We start from the raw sequence: 11,862 nt of genomic DNA on the forward strand, positions 1-11,862 counted from the left end.
AGCTCATTTCTCAGATTTCTCAGGATATTTTTAAGTGCATAGAATATACATAATTACAAAGAATACCACTTATTTTTAGTTTTCTTATTTTCAAAATATATGCTTATTTTTAACATTCATCATTGTAAAACCATGTGTTCCAATTTTTGTTTTTCTCCCTCCCCTTCCTTAGAGGACAACTAATGTTTGTTGTGCAATTCTTCTACACATATTTCCACAATTATCATCATGCTGCATAAGAAAAATCAGATCAGAGAGCAATCAAAAAAAGTGTAATTATGTTGTGACCCATACTTGGCCTCCAGTCCTCTGCGTGTATGTGGCTCTCCACAAGACCACTGGAACTGGCCTGAATCACCTTGCTGGGAAACCACTTATATTACAAGTTTAAAGACCCCAGATAAAGAACCTTAATGAGAATTTGCATTTTTTCCAAAGAGCAAAGAATCTCTAGAAAACATAATGATATAGAAACATACAGTCATATGGAAGAAAAAAATGTTTACTAGTTATGGTTGTGCTTAAAACTTTTCCAAATACTCCTGGAACAGTTCCAGTGAGTTACTCCAATTCTTTCCATTTAGGCATCTTCACAAACTTCTACACCTGCCCAAATCTTTGCTTTTAAGAATGGTATAAACAGTTTAAGATCCTTTATTATACAACTAGCAAAAAGCCCATTTCCAACAAAGGGACAGCTAACTGAACTCAATATATTTTTTAAGAGCAACCAATCCTTTCCTAATCAGTATCCAGTAACTCAAGAGACTTATTAAATAGTTGACTTAGGTTAGACTATAAATAGCTTATTAGACCTCATTTCTTCAGCTTCTTAGGGTTGTCATTGCAACGTCAGTTAAATTTCTCTCATCACAACATATCCCTTACTTTGGAATTTAAGCTTTCCATTGGTTAAAATACTGACTCTTCACTAAGGACCTATATTTGTTTTTGCCAGAAACAAGCAGACTTCAATAGAAGGAAAATTCAGAGACCTAAGAAGCATTTTCGGACAAGCAGAACAGACATCTCCCATCTCCCAGACATCTCTCAAAGCAGCTTACAGTAATAACTTTGTCATCTTGAGAGGGCAAGGAAGTTAGACTTTCTACCTTTCCCCCCCAACTCTTTTCTGCCCCAAGTCAAGCTTAATACAGATGAAAAGATTTATGCCCTTTTTGTTTAAATACTGATATACAAATCAGTCTCTTTCCTAGGAAGTACTAAAAGCTCAGAGGCACTACAAATGTCAATGAGCAGACACACAAAACCAATGTTTTTCCCCAAATTTTATTCAATAAGAAGCATATCTTTACAGTTTTTATTGAGGAGGCTGACCACGTCCACGACCAAATCCACCTCTCTATAAGAGAAAAGAAAAAAAAAATTACGTTCATGTCATGTAATTTTACTTTCCCTTATTCTTCCAAAAGTACTTGTGGGCCTTGCTAAAAGTCAACATTATCACTTAAATTACTAAATTTAGTAATTTTCAGGAATTTTCAAAGAACTTCTCTGAGAAGGTTTCTAGTGGTGTATGTGGAAGTATTTCCAACAAACTCTTGCTGTCTTAGACATGAGCATGGATGGCACCCCTCCCCTCGCCCCCATGAGTTGTGTACTTATGTAAATTATCCACTCTCCTGCAAGGCATACAGATGATGCAAACTTACAGTACAAATAGTTTCTAAAATGTTCCCATGCTCAGGAGAATGGTGATCCCTATGTATCAAAGTCCAAAAATGAAATTACTTACAAATTGGAACTCTGTTGCTGACCCAGCCCCAGCCTCAGCCTTCTTGTCAGCACCAGCTAAGAAAAGAAGCAGAAAGTTAGAACGATCACCTGGTCTCTGTCTGTCTCTCACACATACAATTTATTAAGCATTTTCTATCCACCAGGTACTGTGCACTTTGCACTGGCTATACAAAGGCAACAGTTCCTGTCCTCTTATTGTCATGAGGAAGGTGAGAGACACACAATTAGGTAAATGCAAAACCTATATAGAGCAGAAGGAAGTAAAGCTAGGATACAGGGAAACGATCTCACAAAGAAGGTATGACCTGGGCTGAGTTTTGGAAGAAGTTAGGGAATGAGGAAGGACATTCCAAGCATAGGGACAACTATTGCAAATTTGAGATAGAAAAGGCCATTAAGAAGGAGAACAAGATGGCCAGACCATATAGTATTAACAGAAATAAAGTGTATAAAGCCTAGGAAGATGCAAAGGGCCCAATTGTGGAGAGATTGGCTGACAAACACAAGTTACTAAGGAGCTATTGGAGTTTACTGAGGGTGTGTGTATGTGGGTGATCACCTGTAGAAACTACAAAATTTAGCAACAAATTTCATGTGTGAGCAGAGTTAGGGCAGAGTGAAGCATATTGAAAGAATGATGGTACCCTCAAAAGTAATGGAAAAATTGAGAAAAGGGAAGAGGTGAGCTTATGAATTTACTTTGGATATGCTGAATTTAAGATGCCAATAGAATATTCAGTTCCAGATGTTAAGTGGTAATTCAGGACTGGCTCTCAGGAGACTAGAAATGAAAGGTTAGATCTGGGAAGCATGGGCACGGACATGGAAAAAAAAAGATCAAATAAGAGAATAAAAGAGAAAAATTAATGGACTGAGAAGATATACAACATAAGGCTAACAGGTATGATCTGGACAACAATTTAGAAAAGAGCATATCAAACACGTAGAAAAGAAAGACAAAAAGGTCAAAAATATTTAGAAACATCAAGAATGAGGAATATGAAAACACTATTAGGAGATAGCCAGTGGGGATGGTGAGAACAAGTGAACTTTTTAAGAATGGAGAAACATGGACATGTGTAGACAGTAAAAAAGAAATCAGTTAAATTCCAGGGGGGTGGGGAGGGGGAAGGGAGGAGGGGGGGAGTGAAGATAAAATTAACATGAAAATAATCGTAAGGACAATTTGCTAGAGAAGTTGACAAAAGGTGCACTTTAAAGACAAGTGCCAAATCTTTAGAGAAGTTATTAGAGACTGGAGGAAGACAAAAGGAGCTCTGCCTCAATGAGGTGTAGCCTCCTCAGAAGGGGGGAGGGGGGGGAGAGGAGGGGAGGCACGGCAGCGGGAAGGGAGAGGAAAGGAGGCTTCAGGAGGGGAGAAGTTTGAACTAGCTGTTGTGAAGAGGACAAAGCATTAGGAAGTGAAATGATTACAGGAATGCCCTGAGGGTCCAGCTGAGATTAGATAATATTTGTAGGGGACCCAACAGCACAATTCACTTTTTCTTCAACACCATAACATAGAAACAAAAGAGGTCTATGGTTGGTGTAATTCAGAGTAGATATTTTACAGGATGATAGGCAACAGGACAAGAGGGCAGAAATTGTTTTATGGCTTTTTTTTTTTTTTTTTTTAAATAGGCCAAGCCTGCTCTTGTAGCACAGCAGCTCTTGCTATGATTTAATGTAGCTGGCAAAAGGTCAAATGCAGTCCACTGCCTGTTTTGTTCTGCTGCAATCAGTACTATTTTAAAAATGTAAAAATCAAACCAACTTGGCCCATATAAACCACAGTTGTGTGTATGTGTAATTTCTATTAGATTTGGTTTCTTAAAAACTATTTTTCATCTTTTATTTTTACAGTTCCAGGGACAACATTAATAGGCACTTAATATTAAAAATGAATCTGGTCTTAAAAGCTCAATGCAGCACTGGTGGCTGAGAAGGTGCTGAAAATCCTAAATCCCAGCTTGGGAGAGGTCAGAAAAGTTTTTAGACAAGCTCAAGTGGATGGGTTGTAAAAGAGTGCTGTCCTATATGAAATCCAAAGATATGCCTAACACCCATCTTGCAAACCTCCAACCCAATACTACTTATATGCTCCCTCAGTATTCATAAAGTACCAAGACCTCTGTTCTTGGAGCAGCCCACTAGCTGCTCAGAACAGGCCACCTGAACTCAATACTAATCTTAACATTTCAACTGGCCCCCCCATTGCTTAAGGAAATTCTCTTATCTTTCCCTGTTTATTAAGATTAGATCTCTACAACCTCCTAAACTGGGAGCTCAGGAGTTTAGTGATAGGAAGCCTAGATCTGGGAAGCATGTACATGGACACCAGTGACAAATTCGACTCAGTCCTTGTTCTTGTTGCCCTCTCTGTACAGCTGGTTCTTCCTGACTTTTGTGACTTGAATCCTTGGTTCCCTTACTTGAATGTAGATACTCTCCTTTATATTCATACCATTCATATTCTTTCTTAAGCTGCATCTCTTACCCTCCTCCATTACCAAAGAAACCCCAAACTCAAAAATGCCTTTCCCCTAAATCCACCTTCTTTCAACTACCCAGGCTCACAAAACAGATCCGACTCCATTCCCCATAACCAAACAAATGATAAATCTTGTCAATTCTGATACAAACTCTCATCTGTCAGTTTCTTTCTATGAACAGGATCATCTACTAATGAAGTTCAAGGCTTTACTACCTCTACCAACTGAGCCATTGCATTAAGTCTCCTCCAGTCACTATTACATAAAGCTGATTGAATCCCTAAAGCTTAGTTCAAACGGTCATTCCCCAGCACAAAAATTTCCATCGTCCCTAGGACATTTGTCCTAGGCATTTGGAGCCCCGGACAATCTTGACTACTTTCAGATTTCATTGCTCTCACATACCATATTCTAGTTATAGGAATCTGCTTCCTGTTTCCCATGCTTGCAATATGTTCTCTCTGCTAATTGAAAAATCCCTCTCTCTCTTCAAGGTTCAAGTCAGAGAAATCCTGCCTGAGGTCCTAATCCTTAGCTATTGGTGCTTCTTATTCCTGCCCCCTCCCCAATATTTTGTATGCACTTACTGGGAGACATTGCATGTGTTACCTGCAATTCTAAGCAGCATAAGCTTCTCAATGGAAAGATTTTTTTTCATTTATATGCCCAATGCCAAACAGGTGCTTAATAAACATTTGCTCAATTAAACCAATAAAGTTCTGAAGTATCAAGATAAGAACTTACGGGGAGCAGCACTTCGTCTGTATGTATCTCTGTCAGCTTCACCCCGAGTAAGTCGGGCAGGTCGCTCACCCTCCAGACCTATACAAATAAGGAACACTGTTAAAACCTGGAAACCTCCTTAAATCAAATTTTGAATGTGGACATTTCTGACTTTTGAGTGACTGCAGAAGGCGTTATCTGTGTTCCCAGAACCCCAAACTCTTACATGGAACATATAGGTATATTAATACCAATACTCCATCTATTATCTGGATCCTGAAAAATCACTTATGAAAGGCTATTTTAATCCTTAATGTAGCTGAATCATTGTATACTTAAAATTAGCAGAAACAGTACTCCAAATGACTTGATCTTTTGATAGTAATTTCTAAAATTGGAAATTTTGTACAAACAGGAAAAAGTCTCTCAAATTATTCCATCAACATTTCAAAAATGACTTTTCAGAAAGCCTAGGAAGCTTCTACAACTCTCAGGCTGATTTCCCCCATGTTTAATCATTAAGGTAAAAAACAAAAAAAACAAACTCAAGTGTGCAGATACAGATTCTTAATACCATAAGCTAAGAGAATATATGAAAAATGCTAGAATCCCTAGAAAGTGATGAATTCATACTATACTTTGGAAAGTCTCAGCAATTTGGGGAGAACTCATAGGAAATTTCTTTATTCAGATCTTACTGTTCCTACCATCTCAATCTTGAAAACTGCATGGAATTATTAGTTCAAAATGAAGTCTTGTTGGTGTCAGTTGGATTTTTTTTGGTTTTGTTTTTTTAAAGCCCAACACATTACAAATGGAATTCTGAATAGACAATCTTTTTGGCAGACAAAACCAAAAACCAAAAACACAACTACGAAACAGACAAGTTTACAGGGGCTTTACAAACTAGAGGGTAAAAGACCCAGCTACCTGGCTTGATATACAATGCAATATTTGATAGAGATTGTTAAAAAGTACAAGAAATGTCATATAGGTAATTAATTTTTTCTGGGTTTTGGGAAGAAAAACAGCAAAGATCTTTAATCCTTCTGATTCTCAACATACTGCCCATATGGAAATGATTTAATACTTTCAAAAACATAAGTAAAATCGCCAAAGTAGCCAATTCAGCACTTCACATATTAAGGTGGCCATATGAATATGCTAAGAGAAGTGGGTAATAGGAAGATCTGTGTGTTAAATAACCCCAAGATAGAGGGTGAAGAGATTTTGGAGCAAAAAAGTCAGTTCAAAAAATTAAAGTATGTATCTTCTAAAGTCCCTCAAGACAGTGGGATTCCCTTAAAAAAAAATTTAAAGCAGAAAAATGAAAGTTGAAAGGATGTGAGCAAGATTAACAATGAGTCAGTTTTTAAAAATAGATTTTAAAAGCTTGTTATGACATCTCCATTCTGTTTGTTTCTCCTCAAGAATAAAATACACTTTTACTTCCAAGACAAACATCATTCCACTATTATTAACAAAATTTCTGCCTTGGTATGTATGAATTTGGAAGATGATGGCATAACCTTATTTAAGCACAATACCTTTAGGCCTTGGTCTTCCTGTCTCAGGACGACTTCTGCGGAGCGTAGCAGGCACAATTTCAGGGGGTAGATGAAGGTAATCCCGAAGGTACTGAATGCCCTCATTGGTGAGGTACCAGTAGAAATGCCTCCATGCAAACTGCTCCTTAACATAGCCACGAGACTTTAGAGACTGAAAGGAAAAAAAAAAAAAAAAAAACAAACAACCCAGGATATCACTTGGGTTCATATAACCAAATGGTCTGAGAAAGAAGTAATTGTAAAACTATTTTAGGAGAGAATAACAAAATTCCCTTAAAGTAACCCCAAAATTCAGTCAGTATTGATATTTTTGCATCTTATAAAGGAGAGACTCAAAATGTTCAGGGTTTGCTACACACCTCTCAGATTGGCTAAGATGACAGGAAAAGATAATGACAAATGTTGGAGGCGATATGGCAAAATTGGGACACTGAAACATTGCTGCTGGAACTGAACAGATCCAACCATTCTGGAGAGCAATTTGGAACTATACTCAAAAGATTGTCAAAGTGTGCCTACCCTTTGATCCAACAGTGTTTCTACTGGGCTTGTATCCCCAAGAGATCTTAAAGGAGGGAAAGGCACCTGTATGTGCAAAAATGTTTGTGGCAGCCCTTTTTGTAGTGGCTAGACACTGGAAATTGAATGGATGCCCATCAATTGGAGAATGGCTGGGTAAATTGTGGTATATGAATGTTATGGAATATTATTGTACTGTAAGAAATGACCAACAGGATGAGTTCAGAGAGGCCTATATGAAGTGATGCTAAGTGAAATGAACAGAACTAAGAGATCACTATGCACAGGAACAAGACTATACAACTCTGATGGACTTGGCTCTCTTTAACATAATCCATTCTATTCCGACTGTCCATTAATGAAGAGAGCCATCTACATCCAGAGAGAGGACTATGGGAACTAAGGATGGACCATAGCATTTTCACTGTTACTGTTGAAAAAATTACCCATGCATGTTTTGTAAATAAAGATATAATTTAAAAAAGAAAAAAAGTTCAGTGTTTGTCTAGGATTGCAAAACCTGGCAAAGCTTAAACCACCATATACTAAGCCTGACTAGTCAGTCAATGATGATGGTTTTCAGTTAAAGAATGAATCTGCAACCTCTAGAAGAAAACTCAACTTTCTTCTAATTAAAAAAATAAAGAAAAATGAAGATCATGTAAAAGTATAAAGCAGCACTAGCTATAAACGTAAGTTTTAAACTTTACAATTTTTAAAGTTCATTCAAATCAGTCTCATTTGATGGTTAATGCTATAAAGCCTGCTTAGATATTATCTTCATCTTGTAAAGGAGAAAACTGAAGCACTTAAGCAACTTAAATTAGCAGAACTAGTTAGTGCCCATACATTGTTGGTGGGATTGTAAATACATCTAGCCATTCTGGAGAGCAATTTGGAACTATGCTCGAAAAGTTACCAAACTGTGCATATCCTTTGATCCAGCAGTGCTACTACTGGGCTTATATCCCAGAGAGATACTAAAGAAGGGAAAGGGACCTGTATGTGCCAAAGTGTTTGTGGCAGCCCTGTTTGTAGTGGCTAGAAGCTGGAAAATGAATGGATGCCCATCATTGGAGAATGGTTGAGTAAATTGTGGTATATGAACGTTATGGAATATTATTGTTCTGTAAGGAACAACCAGCAGGATGAATACAGAGAAGACTGGCGATGCTAAGTGAAATGAGCAGAACCAGGAGATCATTATACACTTCAACAACAAATACTGTATGAGGATGTATTCTAATGGAAGTGGATTTCTTTGACAGAGATCTAACTCAGTTTCAATTGATCAATGATGGACAGAAGCAGCTACACCCAAAGAAAGAACACTGGGAAATGAATGTAAACTGTTTGCACTTTTGTTTTTCTTCCCAGGTTATTTTGAATCCAATTCTTCCTGTGCAACAAAAGAACTGTTCAGTTCTGCACACATATATTGTAACATATTTAACATATATGACTGCTTGCCATCTGGGGGGGGGGGGAGGGAGGAGAAAAGTCAGAACAGGAGTGCAAGGGATAATGTAAAAAATTACCCAGGCATGGGCTCTGTCAATAAAAAGTTATAATTAAAAAAATAAAAAAAGAACTAGTTAGTGATCAAGCAGGAATTAAAAGATACATTTTGAGCCAGCACAAATATTTTCTAAGAACCAGGCACTATGGTAAAAAAGAAACCAAGAAAATACTTGAAGAAAAGCCCTGGAAGAAATCACCTGACTAGGGGGTAGAGACAGAAGCAGGCAAGGTCAGAATAAAAAGGTACAAGGAAGGAATATATTGGGGCAGAAAAGACTAATGTTAAGGTAGTAACAGAAGGCAGGGATGAAGCAATGAAGAGACATTCCAAAACGGAGGACAGTCTTCGAAAAGGCATGGTGTTGCGAGGTGAAATGTCAGTAGTGTCATTAGTAAATGTGCCAATGCCGTTGAATCAAGAATATGTGAAAGTGGCAAGGTAGTAGCTTAAAATGCCAAACAAGAGAGTAACAGGAAGTCTGTGGAGTTCACTGAGGGGAGGGAAATAAGATCAGACCTATGCTTTAGGAAAATGAGGATACTTTGGAATTAAGTCTATTCTGGTAACCTTTAATACTGGGTAGCTAGATGGTACAGTAGAAGCACCAGGCCTACAATGAGGGGGAAGGAGTTCAATTCCAGCCTTAAACACTAACTAGCTGTGTCACCCAGGGCAATTCATTTGATCCCTATGTTGTAAGTTTCCTCATTTGTAAAATAAGGATAAAAATAACAACTAACTTCCAAAGTTGTTGTGAAAAGCAAATGAGACCATAGATATAAAGCATTTAACGCAGTGCCCTGTACACAGTATGTACCAAATGTTGGCTATAACTTTTTACCCCTCCAATGGGCAGCATGGACAAGTTAAGTTTCTGGAATTATTTCAAACAGTCCCCAAACCCACCAAGGATATTTTCTGGACAAAATTTTAAAATTGAGTCACTGCCTACTCTTCTCCCACTGTACCTGCATGGCCTTCATGACATGAAGATTGGGCACATTCTTGTCTGCCAACTCAGGGTGCTTTGGCATGTGGACATCCTTCTTGGCTACCATTACACCCTCCTTAAAAAGGAGTTCATAGATGGCAATTCGGTTCTTCTTAGGCATCAACATCTGAAAGACAAATAATAAAAAGCTTGAGGAATATAGTCAATTACTGGACAAACACCTCTAGACAATTCTGTCACCTAAGAAGCCCAAGACTGCCTCCAAATCAAGTTTTAAATTTTAAAATATATCTGCCGAATAGCTAGTCTTCCCACTCCATGCAGCTTAACCTTTACCCTAAACCATTAGCAATAAAAAAAATTATTCCATGCATCCAGTTTATTGAATCAAGTGCTTGGAAACAGCCTATTTACACCAGGGTAAAAGCAGTGACTAAACATGACAAAAAGAAAAACCTAAAATAGAAATGCAACTTTAGAGAATCAACAAATTTTATTTCCATTTCCCCCAGTTTCTTGACTATACCTGTCCAATTTCACATAGAAAAATCAAGAGTAAGACAGTAAAGTTAACACAGTAATACTAATGTATTATTAGTATTAGATAAAGTGTCAAAATATTTGGATGCAAATTCTGATGGTAAGTTTCAGAATGTGACCTTCCTAATTCGAAAACTGAAGGAATTGGAGTAGATAATCCTAAATTCTTCTAGTGCCAAACCCCATAATTAAGAAAAGATGCCCCCCAAATCATGTTAGTCTAAATGTTAAACATGATTGCGGGGAACCAAGAAACCCCCAAATATTTAGAGATTGCCCCAAGTACTAAAATGGAGAATATGCCGATCTCTGCCATGCAAAGTGAATTGTATAAATACAGCTTGAAATCAAGTTATTCGGGCTCAAAATCCACTTTTCCTACTTGGATGACTTTAGACATACCTCAACTTCTCTAGACTTGTTTCTTTACGCAAAACGAAGGCGAGAGAGAAGACTTTTGCGGGGCTTTGCTGGTCTCCATCTCCAGCTAGGTTCTTATGATTAACCCTTTAACCTAACCCTAGAGCCCGCCAAGTCCAAATGGAAGCCTTCAGCTTCTCCAGCCTCCTGCCCCGTGCCCCAAGTCCGGCTCTACTCCCAGGCAGGAAAGGAAGGCTCCGGGGCCTAGACTAGGTCAAGTACCTTTCCCTAGAGAAGAGCCGGGTGAGCGTGCCTCCCATCCCCCGGAGGGCCTTGGGGTCCCAAATACGGGCCGCGGCCTGGCCCATTCTCCCCCTCTTTCCGGGCTGGCTTCCACCCCAATGCCATCGAAGCTTCCTTTCTTGCGTCCTAAAAATAAAGGTACTCTCGAGGGTAAGAAAGTTCGCAGACCCAAGGCCACGTGCGGCCGGGGATGTCCGCGCCGAGATGGGCCCGATGCAGTGCGGATTAAAAAAAAGGCCCCAAGCTTGGCTTACCTCGGCGGAGGCGACGGGTGCTGCTCTACACGGAGCCCAGGGTAGAAAGGAAAGAGCATGCGCCGCGCGGCTTCTCTTCCGGGCTTCGCTAAGGACCCTATAAATGACGTCAGGAGCAGGAGCGCCTTGGATGTCTTCGTCAATGCCTGATTGAAAGCTTCCAGGGAATCTTAAGGGCACCTTTTGATGACCTTCCGCTGTTAGTTTCCTTTAAATGATGCAAGCATGCGCTCGCTAAGGAAAAGCATCCGGATCACCAGCCCCCTTTTCAAGAAAAAAATCCATTTGGAAGCTTCTTAGAGAATGGGTGGTTTGTAAATATTATTCTGCCCCCCCCTTTTTTTTCAAATTGCATGCATACACACATTTATCAGACTGTATAGCATACCCACCCACATATATACACGTCACATGTATATAGACAAATGTGTGTATATATAGATATATATTTGAAAGAGCAAAGATTTATTTCTTGTTCATTGGTGTCTGACTCTTTGTGATCCCCCTTGGACTTGTGTTTTTTGGGGGGACAAAGATACACTGAGGTGGTCTGCCATTTCCTTCTCCAGCTCATTTTACAGATGAGGAAACTGAGGCAAATAGAGAGGAAATGACTTCCCCATGCTCATAGTTAATGTCTGAGGCCAGATTTGAATTTATGACGTTTTCTTAGCTCCGAGTTCAGCTCTCTATCCACTATGCTGGGTTTTTTTTGTTTTTTGTGGGGGAAGGGGGTGTTTTGTTTTGGTTTTTGCTGAGGCAGTTGGTGGTAAGTGATTTGCCCAAAGTCACACAGCTAGGAAGTGTTAAGTGTCTGAAGTCGGATTTGAACTCAGGTCCTCCAGACTTCAGGGCTGGTTGTTCTACCCAC

At 39.0% G+C, this 11,862-nt stretch overlaps 1 protein-coding gene across 1 annotated transcript; it reads right to left on the reverse strand.

Moving 5' to 3' along the window:
* Positions 1-1,274: 1,274 nt before the first annotated feature.
* RPS10 (ribosomal protein S10) lies at positions 1,275-11,105 on the reverse strand. The gene is made up of 6 exons (XM_051996428.1): positions 10,992-11,105; positions 9,551-9,700; positions 6,521-6,692; positions 4,995-5,072; positions 1,757-1,812; positions 1,275-1,363 (listed from the first exon to the last, which is right to left on the reverse strand). Exons 2-6 carry the CDS (start codon positions 9,698-9,700, stop codon positions 1,322-1,324), a joined length of 498 nt encoding a protein of 165 aa, XP_051852388.1. The 5' UTR covers positions 10,992-11,105; the 3' UTR covers positions 1,275-1,321.
* Positions 11,106-11,862: the final 757 nt, after the last annotated feature.

This window comes from Antechinus flavipes, chromosome 4, assembly GCF_016432865.1.
Source record: "Antechinus flavipes isolate AdamAnt ecotype Samford, QLD, Australia chromosome 4, AdamAnt_v2, whole genome shotgun sequence".
In the NCBI taxonomy this organism is placed as follows: domain Eukaryota; kingdom Metazoa; phylum Chordata; class Mammalia; order Dasyuromorphia; family Dasyuridae; genus Antechinus; species Antechinus flavipes.